The 24,375-nt window shown below is 41.9% G+C and overlaps 1 protein-coding gene across 1 annotated transcript in view; it reads right to left on the bottom strand.

Moving 5' to 3' along the window:
* Positions 1-24,375, bottom strand: part of LOC124722173 — a 294,914-nt gene that overhangs the window by 228,587 nt on the left and 41,952 nt on the right. Inside the window, exon 3 of the mRNA XM_047247374.1 lies at positions 11,311-11,448. Coding sequence (XP_047103330.1) covers positions 11,311-11,448 — 138 coding nt within the window. The remainder of the gene's footprint in view (positions 1-11,310; positions 11,449-24,375) is intronic.

A 24,375-nucleotide genomic window follows, 5' to 3' on the forward strand; every position in this document is an offset into this window, starting at 1 on the left:
TGGACTTTGGCGAGGCACTAATCGTCTATTTGTACACGTCTGCCAGCTCAGGTTTTTCGGCATGTCCATGTTAGTCCTGTTCCGTAGCTTGAGCAAGATTCGAGAATGGTTCGCACGAGTGTTTTGCAGGCAGTCGCCTTTGTAGATGAATTGCACCTTTCCGGTATGCTATCAATGAACTGAAGCCTGCCACTTCCTTCAGCTACTGTCGAGCCTAACTGATCATTCCATTTGATAGCCCCACAGATGGTTACACGTTGGTCTGACATATTCTAAATGTGGCTCACTGATACTGTAGTCGTAGGTGCTACGCTTTTGCGTTTTGTGATGTGTGCATTTTTACTCTTCTGAGAGTTCAAAACAACCTGCCACGTTTTGCGAAATTAGCATCTATTTTTGATATAATCTTTGCTTTTTAGAAAAAATTAGACACGATTATTCGAAGTTGTGTAAGTACGATGAGGAATGTAATACAGGCCCCGGCGCGGGCTCAGGGTTGGAGCTACTTGACACGGGCTGGCTGCCTGCGGGAGGAAGCGCGCACTTGTAGCAGGTTATCGTAATGACACCGCCGCGATTAGCTAATATCCGGAGCGAGCCGCTCTGCGCCGGAAGCGCACCAACTGTCCCGCTCCCCGACTCCGCCGCGCACTCTCCGTGCGCCCCAAGCAGAATATGTTCTCAGCAGAAAGCATCTGGCTTTAGCTCGGCAGTATAAACACATTCCGACGTTCGAGCATCCACGACCTCTAATTTATCTTTGATGTTCCTTATGTAGATTAATGTGCGTTTCTAAGAAACAGCAAAATATTAAGAGTTAACTGTAGTGAAAGGACTGGAAGATGAACTCGGGGAAAAACAAGTTGCGTCTCGAAGAAATGTAGGATGACGCCAGCCAGTGCTGAACCTACGACCTTAGAAGATGGATGCAAGAAAGACAACCCACACACCTACATTAACGTCGTCTGTAGGTTTAGAAAAAGCTTTTGAAAATATTGAGAGGAAACATACTCTTTGGAAATCTGAAGTTACCAGGGATAAAATACGGAAAGGGAAGGGTACCTGCAGCACATACAGGAACCAGAAAGTAATTGCACGGTCCAATCACATTAATGTGACCACCGCCAATGTTTGACGTCAACTTGCAATAACCACTCACAGACGGCAGGTCCCAGCACTGACAGGAAAAAGTATATAAAGCGTATCGCGTAGCGCGGAAAATAGTGCCATCGTTGTCGTATTTCGGGAACGGAGAGATTTAGCGATAAAAGGGCATGATCATTGGCTTTCAGTCAAAGGGTGGAAGCATTTCCGAAACCGCTAAGTCTGTAAACTGTTCGAGTGCCGCCGTGGTTACAGTCTACCGTGCGTGGCAAACTGGCACTGTCCAAAACCGGCGCCGAACTAAGTGTGGTGCACCAAGGCCCATGGATGACAGGGATGAGCAACGGCTGTGCAGATGCGTGCGGGAGAATATACGTGCAATTACTGAACAAACGACAGCCCAGATGAACCAAGAGGCTACCAACAGTGTCTGCCCAGCGACCGTTGCTGCGTATGGGCCTCCTCTGCAGCAGGCGCCTAGGCCGTGCACCCGTGCTGACTGCTGTTCATTGGAGACGAAGGCTGAAATTTGCAACGCAACTGGACATCCACTGGGTGACGACACGTGGTATTTTTAGATGAATCACGTTTTATGATCCGTCGGACGGATGGCCGTTGGTGTGTACGGAGTGAAACGTCTGAAAGCAATGGGGTCCAGTTTGGAGGGGGGGAATTTATGCTCTGGGGAATGTTTTCGTGGCATTCCCTTGGCGATCTGGCCATTGTGGAAGGCACAATGGATCAACACAAGAATACGTCTATCCTTGGCGACCATGTCCAGTCCTACATGATATTTATTTTCTCCTGCCATAATGGCACCTACCAGCAGAACAATGCAATGCCGGCCGGTGTGGTCGTGCGGTTCTAGGCGCTACTCTCTGGAACCGCACGACCACTACGGTCGCAGGGTCGAATCCTGCCTCGGGCATGAATGTGTGTGATGTCCTTAGGTTAGTTAGGTTTAAGTAGTTCTAAGTTATAGGGGACTGATGACCTCAGATGTTAAGTCCCATAGTCCTCAGAGCCATTCGAACCATTTGACAATACAATGTGTTACACAGCTCGCAGTGTGCGTGTGTGGTTCTAAGAGTGCTATGATGAGTTTATCGTACTCCTCTGGCCACTAACCCCCCCCCCCCCCCCTCCCAGATTTAAACCAAATCGAAAGCCCGTGGAATCATCTAGATCGGGCTGTTTACGCCCTAGATCCTCAACCGAGAAACATAGCACTGAAGTCACTATGGCTCCACATCCCTGTCGATCGCTGACATTCTTCCTACACGTCTCGCAGCGATCCACGCTGCAAAAGGTGGTTATTCAGTCTTTTGATAAGTGGCCACAATGTAACTGGAGTGTGCGTAGGTTTTGATGGACGTGAAAGCGAGACAGTAATTGAAAGGGAATGAGACACGTTATACTCTATCCCCTATGTGTTTCAGTCTTTAGAATATGGATAAACAGAGTGCAGTCGACTCAGAAGTAAAAGGATATTAATAGGAAAAGCTTTCGCGTAACAACGAAATGTGTTAACACGGAATATCAATTTAAGCGTTAGTAAGTATATGTCTGACAGGGGGAGGGGGGGGGTTGGATTGTAGACGAATGCCAAAGCTTGACTAAAGTAAGATGGTTCAAGTGGATGCAGGTTACAGAAATGAAGAAGAGACTTACAGAGGATAGACTTCCACGGAGAGCTGCGTTAAACCAAACTTCGGATCGAAATTCACAAGTGGCAAGTAGCGTTGATTCTGACAAAGCTAACCGTTAATATTCCAAGCAGCTTTCTCCATACGTGCTACCTTAAAAGAGATGGATAGAGATATCCAGGTGAATTCTGTGTATGACTCTCGTAAAGCTTTCGCTTCATTAGCTCAATGACGCATTGAGGCGTAGCGCCTTGCATCGCGTCTGTACTGTGGCCGAAATGTGTCAGAAACTTACGGACTTGAGTCATACGTAATTAAAACCGTAGATTTTGAAAATAAAGCTGTATCTTCTGTTCATATTACGTCTTCTATTAGCTATTGCTGATTTAACAAGTTTAATTATTAGTCTGAATGAAGGTATGAACAGAAAATACTATAATAAATGAGTACTGCTATATATATTAACTGAGTATATGTTAGCGTGAGAACTGTGTCTGTACACAGAGTGAATCGTACCCTCAGGGGAAATTTGCAAAGTGCAGCTGGCCAGTGTATGGGACTGGGTGAACAAGAAACATTTTACGATAATTCTATTATTTAAAGAGCGATATATTTTGATGTTTGTGGCTTTCCTAAATCTGTCCATTTAATAAATAATTCATAAAAGCTGTTAGGTTATGATTGGTTAAATATAAAAGAAGCGGGATAGCGCAGTTTATTACTAACATCGGATTGGCTATGGTGTGTATGATCCAATCGGAGGACAATACGTTCGCACTTATTTTGTGGACTAAGAGAAGTGCGTTCTACGGTGTAAAGAGTTCTGAACAGATGTGATAATTTTGCGTAATAATGAGTTAAACTTGACCGTGGAATGTAAAGTGAATACGAAAGTGGGAGAAAGACGAACGCGCGAAATTCCGATTTTTATGTGTAAACTCCGACTTTTGAAGCACCGCAATCCTCGTGGCGTATTGTACAAGTTGGGACCGAGAACTGAACGTTCAAAGGGATCGAACTGCGAAGTATTTGAGCAATCATTTTGTCACAGATAGTACGTTTCGCAAACCTTTCTGGTATTAGGTTTAGTTCAATACCAAATGCAGTTACGAGTGACTGTGATTGCGTGCAACCCCATATTCTAATCAATGATTTATTGTATTTATGTGTAGAATGTGAAGTTGCACAGAGTTTACAAGTTCACGTTAAACTCAAGGTTTTGCTGTAAATGACCGGGTGAGCTGTTTCAGAAGGCAAGGACACACGACGTCATATAGGGCCATGGGCTGCACTGCATTGTTCAAACGGACATCTGGGTTATGAGAAGCTTTACTTTCTTTTTGCTATATCAGTACACTATACACGTAACATACTGTGATGTAGCAAGTGGCCTCCTATATGTGACAGAGGTGCTAGTTCGCATCGAGTTTATTAAGCACAGGACGTCACTAAACTCTCTGCAGTAGCCCGCGCAGGTGTGGCATGTCGCTTGCTGGTAAAAACTGGACAGTGACAAAACTTCAGAATGACTGATATTTTTATGACATTCGAGGCAGGACATTCTAGGTTAAAGTAAATAATATTTTTTAGGAAGTTCCATGAAATATTTTTTGTAATATTTCGCTTTTTCCGTGAATTTTTGAGCCACTGCCAGCAGTAACCACAAACCTAGAATTCTCAAAAGTATGTGTGTTTTGACATGAGAAGGTCGTCCTAAAGGAAATTTAGGAACACAGTAATTATTTTCACAGTTGTTGAGGACAACGTGATTTTTCAAGTATAAAATACAAAAACGTTATTAACCTTTACATTCGGAATACAGTTTTAAATTTCAGCACCTACTTCAATTACAGAATTAATTAATCTGTACCAAATTTTAAACTGTACCAAAACATTTTAGGGTACAGTTAATTTTAAACGTACTCTATTACAATTAAAATACGTCCCTGAAGCAAAATCCCAGTTGGGAAAGCTATACGCAATTAAGTAAAGAGACATTTCGTGCTGAACTTCGGAGAGCTGTTGCATATGCCGGTGTGCCCAGACACGTTTGTAGGATTGCAGACAGCCGTCTCAGTTTCCGCTGTACAACGACAGAAGTCACGCTGTGAGAGAAATCCGTACGATGGCAGTAATATGTCGTAACGCGAACGGAAAGAAAACATTTCTGGAGGAACATGGCTCAGTATTATCGCAGAACTAACTGTTTATGGTGTCCCAAAGAACTTAGTCATTGATATTTTTTGTGTAACACCGTTACGGAACGGTGGAGGAATTTTAATTAGCTCGCGTTCTTCATGTGTTTCATTACGTGTCTTCTTCATGACATACCGCATGGCAAGGAAAACTTTATAAGGATCAAATATCCACTTCACAGCGAGTAAACTTCCTTACCGAGAGTTTTCGGTTGGTCGTGTTGTACTAAGAAACTTTCATAGCCTTTCACTTCTAAGAGGTGTAAGGTGCTGTTAGTTAAACATGGTAAAGGACATGTATGCAAGTGTAACGATTTGAATTAGTACACATGTATGTCGGAGCTGTTTAATTCACTAGAAAATTTTTAGTTGACCAAACGCAGATTTTAAATTATTTTCATATTTCTGAAAAGATAGTTATTTTTAGCACAGTGCCTAAGACATCAGCAAATGGACAGCAGGTCGCAGGTAATCAGTTGTTGAGTATTTCCTAGTTACCCACATACGCTTTCCGTTGGACGTTGTTGAGTGGGTGGCGAGAAAGGCTGTTTACGAACGTTACCGAGAACAGCTGCGAGCGAACAATACGGTTGCATCACCAGTTCACATTGCACACATTATAATCACCCACAGTATTTGTGCCTAAAGAAGACAGCGTAATATTATTTCCTTCAGTAGAAATCAAACATTTTATTCCAGTTGCTCGGAAGACAAATGTGGTAGGACGTCACACAAGATCCGAAAATTTCTGAGCATTATGAAACATTGGCGGCTAGTACTTTAGTAGTCCTCCAAGAGTAATTTCTCCGCATACAAATAAAAGCTTTTTGTAAGTTTCCGTCTCAGTGCTCATTATTTGAGTCTTTTGCCTCCTCTTAGTATCATGGGACATATCACTTCGGAAGAGAATGTGGTGCGTCTAGTATTCGCTACACAGATATAAGTAATGAATCACCGCTGTCCATAGTTATCGAACATAATGGTCATTCCTTTAAAAATGGAATTACTCGATACCCGGCGTTGTTAAAAGTTTTTTTGGTGAAGCTGAAATGACTCAAAACGGAGAAATTTGTGCAGCTATGTTAATGCAGTTAAAGAACGTTATCAGACGGTAACGTTGGGCGTACAGGATATTGCTGATAAGCTTTCGAACTACCAAAGCCGAATCAGGCGGTCACATTTTATCCGACGATAATCAAAATGTATCTGGCGAATGATAAGTAAATAATGACTGAAGTGGAAACTGAATTTCTCAAGAAATTATAGTGGAGATAACCAAAACTTTTTCATGGATTAAATTCGATCTCCGGTTGTATGAAAACCTGACACAAAACGCTGATCATGTTTCTAAAGAAACATATATTTAGGAAAAGCTTACTGAGACGCTCCTTTACCAACAGCGATCTTTTTTGTTAATTAATTTCATATATTGTCTGCCAGTAACTTATGGTATGTAATTTGCTGGCTGCGTCCTGCATTTCTGTAAAAACAGGGCTTCCTCTAATGACCAAATATAAAAACAGGCTGTCCTGAAGAACGGGAAGTTAAGCAGTGAAGAGACATATAGGGATTCGACTCCCTCCACCCAGTGGCGCTATGAGTTTCATAAATTATTTTACTCAATGATAATATGTCGACATCTTCATTACCTTCAGCTGAGCTTAATGTCTGTAACGTTTGTAATCTCATTTTCGTAGCCCTGTATGTTCCTGTCATTTAATCACTCGCTTGTCAAAAGCAAGCCCTAATGAGTTTTTTAAACACAGCAATCCCAGTGTTATTCGTCAGCCGTACCCATTTTCATTGGAGAACTAAATGTCAATCTTTTCACCGTTATTTGTTATCGATTGACGTGAGGACAAAAGACATTTTAAATCAGCGTATGGGGGATTGCGTGGACGCTCCTGCATTCCGCTGCCTATCCTGTTAAAAATCTCCTTGTTTCTCTCATTTTCAATTGATGTTTATCGTTTCTGTGCGTAAAGATGAAGAAACAAGGTAGGAACTCAACGTGACAAATGAGAATTAAATAATGTGCTCATAGGGACAGCCGCAAGTAAATTTGATTGTTTTCTAATGACGTGGTCTGACGGACACCGGGAAAGGTATTATTGTTACCATGATAGAAACCGAAAGCTGAGAAAATAAATTTCTTCAAGATGTGCTAAAACGAAGAATGAGTGTTAGTAAAGCGGAAATCGTTTCCAAATGACGTGCTTGTCTGCATATTAGGTTTCAGCTGATACTCGAAGAAAATATCAGGAAAGAAAAGTTAGTTAAAAGTTTCACACATACACCTTCACGAGCGAGTGCAGAGACAGAGAGAGAGAGAGAGAAGGGGGAGGCTGTTTTTAAGTGGGGAGGGGTAAAGGAAGAACTTGTTTCCTCGTCAGTAAATGGTCTGTCAATGTCGTGATGCTGAAGACGAAGGACTGACTCCGATAAAGAGAGAGACGAAAGGAGAACGGAATTGTTACCGCAGAGACTTGTGTATCGTGTGCAGTGTCCTGGAGACGAAAACATAATTTGCAACACCCTTTACCAGCTTCCATAACAACTACAACAATTTTTATGAAGTAAATGCATCAAATTTCCTCGATTATATTATAATTTACCGAAGTCACAGAGCCAATTACACGTACACGATGGGACTTCAAAAAGTAGGTTAGGTGTGTTGGCCTTCGCCAAGACCACTGTGCAACAAAGTGGGGCATTGTCTGAAGAGAATACATGGTCTAGGTTCCCTGCAGACACGTATCTGTTGCGGTACGGTTAACTAGTGTATCACAGTGTGCGAATGAAATGGAACGGGAACTAGTAGCGTTTCACAAAGTTGAAGCACGTGGAACACAACGATTCTTGTGGGTAAAACGTCTAAATTGCACATATTCACTGTGAAATTCTGGCTGAATTTGGACCAAATGGAATGTCGCGTGCAGTCGTAGTAAAATGGTGGCAAGCTGTTTGACCAAGATGTGGGTGATGTTGACAGGGAAGGAACGCCATAGACATCGACCACAGACGGCAATGTGAAGCCATCAGAGGAACTGATTCGCAGCAACTCCAACAATGAGGACGTCCACCCGGCGACTCTCGAATTGCTCGGGGACCTAGGAGCGGATTTCTGTCGTGCAACAGTTCATCGATTGGTAGAACTATTGGTAACGTTATTTACAGAGATCAGGTGAACTATGTTCAAAAATAGTGTGAGGTCGCTGTGCTACTTTGCAGTATCCAATAAAAGTTACTTGGCCTGCCGCAATAATAGTGTAGCTTGTAGTAAGGAGAAGTTAGGGGAGAGTTGCTTCCGAGATGGCGAGCTGTATGGAGCTACGCCGCCCGCCGCCTCCTGACGCTGCCTAACCAATGACAACGTAATTAATGCACGCGATGCCGCATAACAGCGCATAAAGCTTCACTCAGAACTGCAGAAGTCTCATCTGTTACACCCCCTTTTTACGTAATACTAGTGTCGTTCCACTTGCAAACGGACTGGACGAACACTCTTAGATTTTTCATTCGTATCTATCGTTAAAATTCCACGTCAGCTCATAAAACTAATCAGTTTCGAGGTTTGATGCAGCGCGACGAGCTATAAGGGATCATGTACAAAGATTGATAGGTAATATACGAGTACAACTTAAGCAGAAACCAAATTAATGTTATGAGACAGAGTTACAGTTTATGTCCCACATTATTCAGTCTGTCACAAAAGGAGATCCTCGCTGAAGAATTACACCACCACGAACAGTGTTCTGAAGGAATGGGTACTCTCAGCGACAAAGTGAATGGATGCTTCAGTCAAAATCAACAACGGCCCAAAAAAATCGACGGGCTCCCACTGAATAACGACATCCAGATTTCACTCCAATCAAAAAAGATAAAATGCCTTTCAATTTAAAAGAGGATCTAGGTTTCGGGAAGTCATGCGAATGTGGCAATCTTACGTGGAACACACTATTCGAACGGACGAGGAGCGGTACCGGGTGGTTATTATTAAAGTGCAGCTTCTCACATAGGTCCAATGTGGGCTGTAATTATTGTATGGAAATGAAATTTGCTAGATATTGTAATACGTTAATGTAGAATCAATTTACGTTAGAAGAAAATTAGTTCGAATTTTGGCCACCAAGTGCAAATTTGGCACTGTGAATGCAAGAAAGACGTACAGAAATGTTTCTATATGCAATGGATTACGAACTGGACGTGGACATTGAAGGTCAAACAAGTGACAAAGGCATGATGTTGATTTTATTATTAACAGGCTCTTTTACAGTTTTGTTCAATCTGAGCACCGGAGACGTCAATGAGATGCTGTACAGTGCCAGATTTGCACCTAGTGACCAAAATTGGAACTAACTTTTTTCCACCGTAAATCGGTATCGCATTAAAGCATTGGCGTATCTACCAAAGTTTCGTTGCCATACGATAATTTCAGCTCACATTGGGTACAGTACATAAATGACGTAGTAAATAATAGGATTACCGGTACTATTGTTAGCATTGGCGGGAAAGAAACAGAAATGGATGTGTAAGAGAGAAACTGGGAGCCGACGAATTCTCTTTATTTTTTGTTTGTTAGGATGTTTGCTTTGCGCACAGTTATAACCGCTCATCACCCGTTGTTAGTCCATTGTGTATTTTGTATCCCTACTGAATATAAATTGCATTTTATAAGTAATAAAAATTATTTGATCGTGCAACTTTCTTCATCATGAGGCAAGAGTTTCCTGTTATTATTGATAAATGCGAAAGTTGTTTATAAATGACAATCCCATATTTTATTTAAGTTCGTCGAAGTATTGAAGCAACGTTTGATACATTTTTATTTTGCGTTTTTTTAAGGAAATCGTGTTTTCTAGCACTGCGTGGTAAATGTGTATTCCTTCTTTACTTCTACTGCAACGCCCGTCTCTTTCACGCTACAAATCGACCGTTTTCGAAAAACGACTTGAATCAAACAGCGACAATTTCAATTTTACTATAAATACGGTTTATTTTTACATAGCTATGTAGTCGGAAAGTTTCGTAGGTTATCAACCCTTTATTTATCCTCATTCAGTTTCAAGACTGTTCACCGCCTCCAGTTTCCACGGGAATCTGATTAGAAAGAGTCGATCTCATACGTAAGGAAAGTAATCATTATGAAGTAGCGCCTGATAGGTATGCAACACATCTAGCGTACAGGTATCGCGGGAATGACATTACCTACGTTTGTTGTTGTTGTAGTCTTCAGTCCTGAGACTGGTTTGATGTCGCTCTCCATGCTACTCTATCCTGTGCAAGCTTCTTCATCTCCCAGTATGTACTGCAGCCTACATCCTACTGAATCTGCTTAGTGTAATCATCTCTTGGTCTCCCTCTACGATTTTTACCCTCTACTCTGCCCTCCAATACTATATTGGTGATCCCTTGATGCCTCAGAACATGTTCTGCCAACCGATCCCTTCTTCTAGTCAAGTTGTGCCACAAACTCCTCTTCTCCCCAATTCTATTCAGTATCTCCTCATTAGTTATGTGATCTATCCATCTAATCTTCAGCATTCTTCTGTAGCACCACATTTCGAAAGCTTCTATTCTCTTCTTGTCCAAACTAGTTATCGTCCATGTTTCACTTCCATACATGGCTACACTCCATACATATACTTTCTGAAACGACTTTCTGACACTTAAATCTATACTTGATGTTAAAAAATTTCTCTTCTTCAGAAACGCTTTCCTTGCCATTGCCAGTCTGCATTTTATATCCTCTCTACTTCGACCATCATCAGTTATTTTGCTCCCCAAATAGCAAAACTCCTTTACTACTTTAAGTGTCTCATTTCCCAATCTAATTTCCTCAGCAACACCCGACTCAATTCGACTGCATTCCATTATCCTCGTTTTGCTTTTGTTGATGTTCGTCTTATATCCTCCTTCCAAGACACTGTCCATTCCGTTCAACTGCCCTTCCAGGTCCTGTGCTGTCTCTGACAGAATTACAATGTCATCGGCGAACCTTAAAAGTTTCTATTTCTTCTCCATGGATTTTAATACCTACTCCGAATTTTTCTTTCGTTTCCTTCACTGCCTGCTCAATTTACAGATTGGACAACATCGGGGAGAGGCTACAACCCTGTCTCACTCCCTTCCCAACCACTGCTTCCCTTTCATGTCCCTCGACTCTTATAACTGCCATCTGGTTTCTGTACAAATTGTAAATAGCCTTTCGCTTCCTGTATTTTACACCTGCCCCCTTCAGAATTTGAAAGAGAGTATTCCAGTACCTACGTTAGCTGCTAGGAAAGCTACCGTAGTCTCGCTTACTGTTGCTAGTCTACGGTAGTTTTACAACTGCACTCGACTGGTGGTGAGGGAAGCCGTACCTGCAGCTGCGCTGCTCGCGACACAGCTCGGCGAGAGAGTGGCAGGTGGGCATGGCCTGGCCGTCGACGCGCTGCGCGCACACCGGGTGCAGCTTCTCCTGCGCCACCAGGCACTCGTCCTGCTTGTTCTCCGTCTTCCTGCAAAGCAAAAGTTTGTGCTGTGATGAGCTACACAGTTGTACAAATATGGGATCGATACAATGCGTAATCATTACTGACACGTCATTCGAATTAGTTAAAGTAAAAAGATAGAGCCCTGAATAGGTGACGATTCCAGCGTAAATGTACATATCCACAAAGAAACAGAATTTATTTTAAATAAAGCTAAATTAATTTTATTTTCTTCTCAGATAAATTATTCTCTGTGATATGCCGATATGCTCGTATTATTTTGAGTGGTTTTAGACGTAAATTAGAGAAATTAAGCAGCAAAATTGCAACCGATTCCACAAAATTTATATTCTCCTAAAATAAATTCAAATCTTGATATAAAAAAGCGAACATTTGATATTTATGTTGAAAATATGAGATTTTTTGAAATATGTTGTAGACAAGCGTAATTGTCAATATTCTCGTGAACTAAACTGTGTGTAGGTTAAAACTGAGGCAAGATGTACAATAAATGTTCTTTTCCTTATCTTAAAAAGAGAATAAGTCGAAAATTACACAAAATAATGTCTTCTCTCCATTGAACTCTCATAACTAGGCTCTCAATTGTCCGCATTTTAATTTTATTTCCTTTCTCGTTTTACAAGCGAGTTTCATCACTGTCGGACTATCTAAGCACGGCTGAAAACCCCTATCGAATTTTCATTGTTGCCGATTCTGCCTCCTGTTATTTTCAAACTCTGCAGCAGGAAGACTTCCAAAAGGATTGTGAAAGTAGCAAATGGCTGCAAAGTTTCCGTTTGTCGCGATATATTCACTGTATTGCAAGTTCAGCATTTCTGAACGATTTTAATTAACGTCATTTTATGTCTCCGCATCTCAGATGATTTCGCCTCCCATATTTTTTCAGTGTAATTAATACAAAATTGGCAGAAGAGTCCACACGTCAGTTCGTCAACGCACCTTAAGATGACGCCAGGGTTGCTCACCGAAATGTTGTGTCCGATGGACATCATTGTCCCTTAGAAACACTTGAAAGTAAAATATCCATAAACTATTTATCAGAAACCATTAGAGATTAAACTAAAGCTGCGATGCAGTAATGATGTTGAAGCGAGGATAAAGCGGAATCCTAACTTTCATTTGCCTCTAAGGTATGCTGAGATCTGTCTGTTAAAATGTTTGAGACTTGCACGTTAAAATTATAATTCATAATATTTTCTTCTCGTTCAAAGAAAAGTTACGGTATAGATTACTGAAAAATAAGGCACTTACATACAATTTTTCTGTACATACAATTACATGCTATAAGTATGCGGTGAATTATTTAGCGCGAACCAGACAGAGGCTGTAAACACGCACAAGTCTTGTTGCCGCGAGGCATTCAATCGATTATTATTGATGCAGTTTGGGAAAGAAGTTGATAGCATGAAAAAACCTTTACTGTGTTTCGTTTAACAGACTAGCAGTTTAGCAAATACTTTCAGTTTTCAGAATGAATATTTCACTCTACAGCAAAGTGTGCCCCCTTTTGGAACTTCCAGCATATTAAAACGTAGTGCCGGACCATGTTTTTCGTGTGAAATCTCCTATCCAGACGCGACTCATGGCCCAACGATACATCTTCAGTTCTGCCAGTAGCTCTCTGCTACATACTTCCAAACTGATCCTCACAGGCCACTTCAGGGACAAAACAGAAAGAATGAAAGGAATTAATATTAAACTAATATCCAGTTGATAATCACGACATATCATGGGAAAGAGTCAGTGGGAGAGAACTACAGATAGATCGGCGAAAAACACATAAAGGTCTTCATCAGATTACGCAACTTAAGGATTCATAAAAGAGGGTAAATCTGCTCAGATATAATTGTATCTTTTTTACACGAAATCGAATGGAATCAAGCTTAAAAAAGCAGCATATCTGTAGCAGTCACTTATCGAAAATCGTGTTTCGCCGTCAGCTGTTACGAAAATTTTCATTATAGCTACCATTTTCGATTGTTACCACTAATCATTATATACAGCACTTTTTTAAGTTCAATATCTGCGTGAGTACGTACACGATGTTCTGTCTCACTCTATATACGTAGGAAATACACAGTGAATATGACAACATTAGCAGTTATAGTTATAATGGTATTTGCCAGAATAATCACACTATTCCTATACAGGGTATTTATAGCTGAAGCCGAATGATTTCTTTTCTCATAGAGAAATGAAAATTTTTCATCAGTCAACAGTTATAAGTGCAGATATTTTTATTGGTGACTGAGGACAGTGTACTGAACAACATTACATCGGTATTTACTTCATTTGCAGACTAATAATCATTGGTATTAGGATTAGTGTGTTTTTAGGTTGGTTAGTAACTCCACGTACATGCGCCAAGAGCAAGCCATTAATGCTTATTTTCTCCTGGACAGCAGGTCAGGTGCAGAAGTCTGGACATGTGGTCGAAAGATGGTTAATCATACTGACAGGCGCAGTCCACTTTGTAGTGCAGTTTTGCAGGAAACATGTAATAAATTATGTGACGCGTTTCAGAGAAGACTATTAGACGCAGACGAAAAACAACTAACACACTGAAGTGCGTATATGTTAAGTTACCAATTGTGACACGACACTCATCTGTTGTCATTTGGAGAGAGAAGTTTGATTGTGGGTCGCGCTTTAAGGGCGCTCGCATGGCGAACGGTAAGGCCCACTCAGCCAGGCAGCTGGCGAGAGCGGGAAGACGGCGGCGAGCGAGTGGTCAGCGGCAGATCGCTCCACGTGGACTTCAGCTGGCGGTTACGTCACGTCACGAAGGTTAACTCAGTTCCAGCGCACGGCTTTTAGATAGTGCTTTATCCATTTTTGCTTTGGTTACACACAAACGCAGATTAGTACAACGAAGTACGATACGGCAAATGAAAGAGGAGTTTAGGCGAATCAGACGAGACGCTGATACGATTTATACGAGTTTTATATCAAAAGAAATTAAATAAGCAAATCTGCAATATGTGCAATTTACAGAATAATTTATAGCTTTTGAATCAAAGCAGGTACAGAGTAGAGCAAGTTGTGTAATTTGCAGCATTAATATTTCACTGGTAAAACACCAATTTTATTGATTTATTGCTAATAATTAACTAAAACGAATAATACGACACAGAACAGCAAAGCTGTGTACGACTCGGGTGTCATTATACACATTTCAACTTCATTAGTTTGCGATATTTGTAATTATTATGATACGTTGTCTTCGTTAATAATTTTTGCATAGTTTTGCCCATATTTGTTTAAAATTATTTTATACGTAAACTCTGATCAGAGCATCAGAAAGAGCTCTTCAAATCCGTATTTAGTGGCACAAATGGACAAAAACTATTTTCGCACACTGCAAAGATAATTACAAAACATTAAAACATTAATTCTTGGCGAACTATTGCAGTAACAAATTTGTATAATATGTGTTTTGATGATAATTTGAGGGCACACATAATGGTGCAAATAAAGCTAAGATTGCTCTTCTATGTAAAAAAATTCTGCAAAGAAGTGGTGATCAATGGAAAGCAGTTACATGATGTAGCTTGCGGAATTTCGGATAGAGGGTATTTAAACGGAGCTGACACAAAGCTCGAGGACGGGAGTTCTGTGTGCCTTTTCGAAGCCGGACCTGTGTTATTCGATGCGACACTTTGGTGATAATTTTTGTGGTTCGAGGGGTGTTAAACTTAGTTGAATTTCGCGTGTGCGTGCAAACGGAGTATAGAATATTTCACGACGAATCCTGACTTAGGATATTTTCGGTGTAGAACACAGTAGGGACTTGTGTTTCTCGCGCGTTGTGTCTTTTGGTGATTGTTTCTGCACGCAAACTGGACTTTGCTGCAAAATCATAGCTGTGGGAGTCTGTTTCCAATCAAGTGCCTCCACACTTAGGCGTTGAAGCGCTACTGTGGGACTCTTGTTTATTTTTGAGCATTCCGACCTGCGTCTTGGGATACCAACGGGATTTACTTTTTGATGCGGTCAGATTTGAATGTAACTATTTAGACCACGTTTAGGCGATTGATTCTGAAACAGCGCCACTGGGCTTTAACTGTGTTTAAACCAGTCGGGACTTTGAATATTTTGTAGCATCCGATACTTAGGAACTCGCGTCAGTGTCGGGGAAACTTTAGATCATCGGGATTAGGGCGTGTTTTAGCGAACTGATCGATTTGCTAAATATCAATCGATGATCTTCAGCATTCAAAAACTTTTATTAAAATTTATAGCGTCTTCAGTATCGCTATTGGAGAGTCGAGCAATAATTGAAATTGCACTTAACTGTTTGGAAGATAACACTAGTGAACTATCTTTAATTATGTATAATCCCTTGTGAATTTTAATGAACTTAACACACGCATTCGTTTCGTCATTTGACTTCAGCCTCCTAGACTGTACCTAGTTGATATTTGTACTTGTCGGTCAGCGGCATAGAGAGTATTTTATTTATGTACTTTAACAGGTGTAAAGCGCACATTTCTGGTAGCAGGAAGGATGAGAGATCATCCTGGAGTTAGACTTCGAGAGCCAGCAAGTAGAAGCATTTGCAGCCCTGTCCCATTCCGTAGACCGTCGCACAATGATCACAATATCTGCACTTTTACGCGTTACAGTTCGTATATCTAAACTAAAGAGTCTGATTCATTCACTGTGTATATTCACAATTAGTGAGACTGCACCAATAAAAAAGGAAAGGTAGATTCATGATTTGTGGCCAGCCGGAGTGGCCGAGCGGTTCTAGGCATTACAGTCTGGAACCGCGCGACCGCTACGGTCGCAGGTTCGAATCCTGCCTCGGGCATGGTTAAAATGGCTCTGAACACTATGCTACTTCACTTCTGAGGTCATCAGTCGCCTAGAACTTAGAACTACTTAAACCTAACTAACCTAAGGACATCACACACAGCCATGCCCGAGGCAGGATTCGAACCTGCGACCATAGCAGTCGCTCGGCTCCAGACTGTAGCGCCTAGAAACGCACGGCCGCTCCGGCCGGCACCTCGGGCATGTATGTGTGTGATGTCCTTAGGTTAGTTATGTTTAAGTAGCTCTAAAATTCTAGGGGACTGATGACCTAGAAGTTAAGTCCCATAGTGCTCAGAGCCATTTGAACCATGATTTATGTCAATAACGGAGTCATTATAGACAGTGTTTTGAGCCATTGGGATGAAAACGCACTGTGCCTTTAAAAAATAATCGAAACTTTCGCCTGGAGTGATTTGGGAAAAGTAAAGAAAACAATTTGTGATGACTAGACAAAATTTTTAACAGCCCTCATCTTCAGTGACATTTGTAACACAGCATTATGCTTATGCCGTGTTCCATTGCGCTATAAGCTCGACTGGTCATAGCAGGCAAGTGTACATCTATTATGCAGGGCGTCACAGGAGGGGTGGTCAACCTTCAACGATATGACAAGAACGATCATTCAAAGCAAAACTATCTAGTGAACATGGGCTCCAAAACGCACCCCTTTAGAGCAATGAGCACTTCATCTTCGATACAGTGAAGTAAATCTCTTTTACTGCAAGCTCTTTGCTTAATGTATTTTGAGAGGTCGTAGTAGTGATCAAAACAAGAAAAAAAGGTCCACTAACCATGGGCTCTAAAGCGCATATTTCAGAAATATGAGCACTTGTTCATCTTCCCCATTGTAAAACACATATTCAACTGAAAAGGTACTCACAGCTGTTAGGGTACGTACTTTACAGCCAATGTTCACTAGACAATTTTCCAAAAATATGGAAAGCAAAGAGATCACAGTAGAAAAGATTTGTTTCACAATATAGATGTTTAAGTAGTGCTCATAGCTCTTAAGTTTTGCACTTTGGAGCCCATTTTTACTAGACATTTTTGCTTCAAATGATCATTCCTGTCATATCCCTTCACCGTTCCTCCTGGGACGCTGTGTACATGACTGAATGCATTGCCTGAACTCATTTATGATGCGGCTGTAATTACTACTCCACTATATTCTTCCAAGGGTGCATGTCATGGACAGTCTCTTAAAATTCTACTGAGACAATTCTTTCTTGAGAACATTGGAAAACTCCTCGCGAATCAATATGAAGCGTGTAGGAGAGCGTACGTTTTACTGTACTGTCTATTGCAGTCTGTTCCCAGTCTATTCCTCGACGGAGCATCGGACTCATGACTGTTTGTACGCCTTTACCTGAGCTCTGTTAATCAAATTTTATATTCGCGATCGACGTGAAGGGGATTGAAGAGTATTGACAGTTTCGTTCCTGAAAACCAGTACTTAGAGTCTGCCGTTTGCTAAGCAGGTTCCCACGAGATTCATGGCGCCTTTCTTCGAGTGTCTGCCAGTTAAGATTTTTCAATACATCTACTGCACGCTCTCGCCAATCAAACAAGCCAGTGCCCATTCGCACCGCCCTTCTGTAGTTTGGTACACTACATAAATGACGTAGTAAATTGTAGGATTACTAGTAGTATTGAAGGGAGAAAAACATAAACGAATCTGTAAGAGAGAAACTGGAAGCCTACGATTCCCTTTTTTTTAGTTGTTTGTTTGTTTTGCACATACTTAGAACTGTATTTCATTCAGAGTTAGTCCACCGTGTATATTATATCCTACCAGAAGATTAACTGTATTTTATAACTAATGAAAACTAGTTGATCGCATAACTTCTGCGCTTTTATGTAACCAAAGCAATTAATTTTGATACAAGTACAATTTACATAAACATATATACAGCTATTGTCATTGTTTTGCGATCAATAGTTGCTTCATCATGATCAAAGGCAAGAGTGTCTTGATATTGTTGAGAAATACGAAAGCTGTTTATGAATATTTTATGTAAGCTCGACGAAATATTGAAGCAATATTTGAAATTTTTTTGTTTTGCTGTTTTTTCTTTTTATTTTACCCTTTTGTTGAGAAAGTAGTATTTTCTAGCGCTATGTGATGAATCTACTAATATCTTTATTTTTACTACAACGTATCTGTGTTTCACGTTAGAAATCAACAATTTTCGAATAAAATCCGAATTAAACATTGAAAAGTCCAATTTTGCTATAAATACTGTCTATTTTTAAGTAACAGACAGAAGGATAACTACGTAGAACAAAAATTTTCTATCCGTTTCTCGGCCCTTTGCAGGTTCTCACTCAGTTTCTAGACGGTTTACTGCTTCTGGTTTTTAGGGGAATCTTCTTAACGTGCTACGCCAAGTATCCATCGTTGCTAATGCACCATAACAATGCGTCAGTTCTCTTGCAGGTTTCGAGCAGTGTAGTGTACAAGCGTAACCGTTATCTGGCACTGTAGCCTGCAAAGGCAACGCAGTAGAATGACGAGACAAGCGTCAAATGACTTGGAGATTTTATAATACATTGTGCAGGATGCTTTATGCTTACAGATCAGAGGAGCAACGCGTTAGGGGGTACTGAATATGTTAATCGTGTTTAGATGGAATGACGAATTAGTGACTGGAGATGTAATTTGCTTTACGATTCCCTTAGCTAAAACTGTTACGGCCTACAAGAAAAATGAGAACCCGTGGAATTGAGTTAGCTTAGAGTAGTCGTCAGAGTTTCAGTAACTAGGGTGTTTGAGCGTTTTAGGACTGCAGGGCGGCGTTATTGAGAAGCCAGTCTTGACGGGCGCACGTGAAACTTGTCGGAGGGGCGGGCGGCCTTTGTGCCAGACAATAATGAAGCGGCGGCATGCGGGCAGCGAACAGGGGCCGTGAGCCAGGGAACAGGAGCGCTGGCTGTAGCCGATCGCGGCCGCGGCTTCTGCTGCCGCACCTGTCCGGCGCCTTTCAGCACAGACGCTACCAGTGTGTACCCAGTCCTACGGCTACGCATGGCTGCACATGCAGTCAGTTGTTCCAGTGACGTTTTCTTCAGCAGCAGAGATTTTTTTTTTCTTTTGCATCTAGCAACAGAAAATAGGCTCGCGTTGAAAGAGCATCGCCGCGCGGGATTAGCCGAGCGGTCTAGGGGGCAGCAGTCATGGACTGTGCGGCTGATCCCGGCGGAGGTTCGAGTCCTCCCTCGGGCATGGGTGTGTGTGTTTGTCCTTAGGATAATTTAGCTTAAGTGGTGTTGTGTCTAGACAAGACAGCCTAGACACAATGAGAGGAAGCCGAAAGGCACGCGCTTAAACTCACCCAGGCTGGCGTGAGGTCTGAAACAGGATAAGTAATGAATGCTATAAAGAAAAGTACGTAGCTTCTGGAATACTTAACTTTAATCCATAATTGTAGAACATCGCTCTTCATGATACATTAATAGAATCTCAATATCAATTGAATACGGCGCCTTGCTAGGTCGTAGCAAATGTAGCTGAAGGCTATGCTAATTATCGTCTCGGCAACTGAGAGCGTATTTGTCAGTGTGGCGTCGCTAGCAAAGTCGGCTGTACAACTGGGGCGAGTGCTAGTACGTCTCTCTAGACCTGCCGTGTGGTGGGCTCGGTCTGCAATTACTGACAGTGGCGACACGCGGGTCCGGCGTATACTAATGGACCGCGGCCGATTTAAAGGCTACCACCTAGCGAGTGTGGTGTCTGGCGGTGACACCACAAGTAGTTTGTAAGCTTAGGGATTGATAACGGTAGCAGTTAAGTGCCATAAGATTTCACACACATTTGAAAATTTTTTGAAAGATCTTCGAGGAAAATTCCAGTACAGACTGAAACCAACAGCGTCCAGTATAGTGTATGGCTTCGGGCGGCCGTATAGCCGTCGCCTGTAACAAATTAAAAGAAAAAAAAAATGTGCACAATTCGTGTCCGCGCCGTAGATTTTTCGTGAAAACGTCGAAATAAAATCATAACAAGCGTGTCATAGGGATATGTAATATAATTAAAAATCTCTTTAATACAGTGGATACATTGAGTAGAATAATGGTTACTGAGCCTATAAATCACAAGCCTGGACTGTCCCCGGCCGCATGCCCGATGGATCAGCTACGTAATCGCTTTGCGCCGTTTTTCCATTTCCCTTTCGGCGCTGCAGCAGCTTTCCCGTTTCTCTCTTCACTGGGATTCCTTCTGACGAGAACTTTCCTCTGACTTGCGTTTTCTATAATTCCGAGCGTATGAGACGTCATCTTTCATTATTTTGTAAATTTAAATTTAATACCGAATTTCATTTATATTCCGTCGAAAATTTTTGTTGCGTTACTTTGGGTCTCTTGGCGCTATGCAAGCTCTTCACAGTGACACCCAAATCGTGCTCCTAGCTAACCGTAAGGCCATTTATAACTTCACACAAAGCTGGTAAGTAGCAATTACGTGCATGCCGCTATACTGGTACAATGAGAGCACAGGCAAAACAAATACTGCGCGACTAGCACGTACAGACACGATCTATCCGTTGTGGGTTTAGGCATTATTTACACATTATTTCTCTCTTAGTTATTAGCTATTCAAATCTGACGGTGTTTTTCCATACAAGAACGTTCTAATAAAGAGTGAACAGGTGTTTTCACGTCAATAAAAGACTTGGCTGGGTTGTATTTTAAGTTCTCAGTTCACGCGAAAAATTAAAAAGTTCTAATGTAGAGTGATTTAGTGACGATACACGTCACGATATTTTGTAGCATCTGTAAGATACTTGCTTTATTATTAATAATGAATACAGAAGGAGGAATAGATAAAATGCAGTGGCAGACGCCGAGCCGAGGGAAACGCCCCTTCAGCGCTAGCAGCTTTAGTTGTTGGCTGATACACAGTAATTTACTTTTTTTTCACGTACTTCTGTGAAGACGAGAACTGTAACTGTGTAGTTTACTGCCAGCCGGGGTGGCCGAGCGGTTCTAGGCGCTACAGTCTGGAACCGCGCGACCGCTACGGTCGCAGGTTCGAATCCTGCCTCGGGCATGGATGTGTGTGATGTCCTTAGGTTAGTTAGGTTTAAGTAGTTCTAAGTTCTAGGGGACTAATGACCTCAGCAGTTAAGTCCCATAGTGCTCAGAGCCATTTGAACCATTTTTGTGTAGTTTACTGTGTAGACTATCGCTTACCGACTTACTTCAAGTTTTTGCTTTTGTGAAAATCTTGTGCGTATTCTTACACGAGGCGGCTTCCTATGTATTTTTACAGCCACCAGAAGCACCACGTCACGTGACAACTTTTAAACCTCGTGTTAGGACACAGCATACAGTTTAGATCAGTACTTTGGAGTTTGCATATTTATTTCCTGCAGCAGATTTTGCGGAAGAATAGTTCCCAGTAAAAAGTACAAGTAACTGTTGATACATATATTATCAGTTGAGATATTTGTTTTTAAGAGTTTGCGGCTCTTGCGGGCTCAGGCTATAGTGAGAACTGTGCAGGGCAGATTTTAGTGTTTCTGTATTCTCCTCGTTACGCTTTGCGTACATTCCAACCTCAGTAACCCCACAGTTTGGTAATTATCTCTTTCGCGGAGGTCTTTTAGTACTTTCTAACTGCTGGTTGTTTTGCTTGTATTTTTTTGAGATCTTATTAAACTTTTTTTTCACAGTACTATATGGCCAGGGACTTTGGTTTTTGTGAGCGGACATAAGAAGAATTGACTGCTGTCTGTAAACAGCTGGAAGCTGCGTTGGCCACAGTCACCAGGCTCCTGGCTGCTACTCAAAGCTGCGGCGACAACTGGGCGCCAGTGATAAGATCCGTAGTAGCCTAAAAAATAACACTCGTCGGCACGCTGGTGGGTTCTTAACTTTACTCCTGGATGGGGCAGATGATATTATAACTCATAAAATATTGGACCACTTTATTATAACAAGAACAAGAGGAAATACTGTGTTACCATTCGTGTCCATAGGAATATCTTGACTATTTATTACTGTCACTCGGTACTAATGTCTCACATATAAGAGAACAAGATGCCAGTCTCTTCTCACAGAGTACAGCTGAGTATAAACTTATATGCAGAATTCTGTCGAACATAATTTATGAACCACTGGTTGGGTGGAGAGACGTTACTGTCATCTTTGGCGATGATTGTTGACGGGGCTGAGCGGCACTGAGCTGAGACATAAATAAGCGAGCTGATGCGTTGGCGTATGGAAACTCTTCCGGGGATGTCCACGCCACTGTCTCTCATTCGTCGTTGCTACAGACAGACGATACAAGACCTGTGACACGTGTGGTACCGTTGGACTCCCTAGTGTCCTGGTTGTCGCTGCGTCTTCCGACACACAACATCCGAGTGGTCCGTCCTTACTCGACAGAGTGTGGCGGACAGTGGTGGGTTCGCGTGCCAATAGGCGGAAAGCGAAAGGTGGAGCGGACCGCTCGGTTGGCTTCTTACGCCTTAACAACAGGTACTAGGTAATACTTATGAGCCAATACGGGATGCCTCTCCTGTTGTACCAGCGGCGAATTTTTCTACGCAGTTCGGAGAAGTGCAGAGGGTGGGTGTATTAGTCATTGGGAGCTCCAATGTTAGGTGGGTAATGGAGACAGGGAAATAGCATGCAGGGCGGGAAAGAATGCCAGTGTGCACTCGGTATGTTTTCCGGGGAGTCTCTTTAGCGACGTGGCGGAGGCTATGTGGGCGGCTATCTATCGCAGTAGGCGCAGTCGGCTGCAAATAGTGGTACATGTTGGCACGAATGATGCCTCCGCTTGAGTTCTGAGGCCATTCCCTGCTTTCTTTCAGCAGATGTCAGATTTGGGAAGGCAGCCAGCACCGTACGTGGGCTGCATGCTAGTTGAGTATTTGCAGCGACGTACCCAGGGTCGGTTGTGGCGCTTTGATTTGGAGCAGAGTGGAGGGTCTAAACCAGAGGCCAGATAACTCTGTGACGTTTCGTGTGGAGACCTGAAGAGTTCCCCGTAAAATGTCGGACATGCACTACATGCAGGAAGCAGCTACTAGGGTAGTGGAGTACGTGTGGCTTGCATATCGGCATATTTTGGTTAGAGAAACCTCCCTTAGGATCAGATATGAATTGCCTGACAAAATCGAAGTTACATCAGCCACGATGTTCTCCTAGAATGCTCGTCCATGCAGATCAGTTACAGAAAACGATGATATGATATTAGTCAACAGCAGGAGTATCCAAGGAAAGCTCCCAGAATTTGTCTCTCTTCAAATGGTTCAAGTGGCTCTGACCACTATGGGACTTAACATCTGACGTCATCAGTCCCCTAGAACATAGAACTACTTAAACCTAACTAACCTAAGGATATCACACACATCCGTGCCCAAGGTAGGATTCAAACCTACGACCGTAGCAGTTACGCGGTTCCAGACTGAAGCGCCTAGAACCGCTCGGCCACAACGGCCAGCCTTGTATCCCTTATTGAAGGTTATAATGCCCAGACAGTATTATGAACAGAGAGTTGGTTGAAACCGCAAGTGAACAGTAACGAAATCCTAAGTTCAGGTTGGAATATTTATCGATATGATAATTTAATCGCCAATAATGCCGGCGTATTTATTGCGGTAGAGAACGCGGTAATATCTAGCGAAGTTATCAAACATCTCGAATGTGAATTAATCTGGGTGATGTTAAGCATCAAAGACCGGTCAAAAATTGTAATCGGATGCTTTTGTAGAGTATCAGATTATCGAGTATCAGGTCAGATTGGCGACTGAATTCAAGATTTCCTTGCAGATAGATCTCAACACATCGCTCTTAAAGGAACTAAATCGATATATGTAAAGGTAATTTTCTGAGTAACCAAAAGAAGAGTGATACGACCCTTTAGTGTTTTCAGTAACAACAAATGATCTAGAAGAAAGTGTCAGAAGTTGTTTAAGAGTGTTCGCAGATGTTGCGATTGTCTATAAGGAAGTAGCAACACCAGAAGTTTATATTTGCAGAGTGACCTGCAGAGGACTGATGAATGGTGCAAGCTCTGGCAGTTGAGCCTGAACGTAAGTACATGTGGCATACTGCGCATTCATAGCAAAAGAAATCCGCTATTGTTCAACCACACTACTGACAAGA

Source organism: Schistocerca piceifrons, chromosome X (genome assembly GCF_021461385.2).
Source record: "Schistocerca piceifrons isolate TAMUIC-IGC-003096 chromosome X, iqSchPice1.1, whole genome shotgun sequence".
NCBI lineage: Eukaryota > Metazoa > Arthropoda > Insecta > Orthoptera > Acrididae > Schistocerca > Schistocerca piceifrons.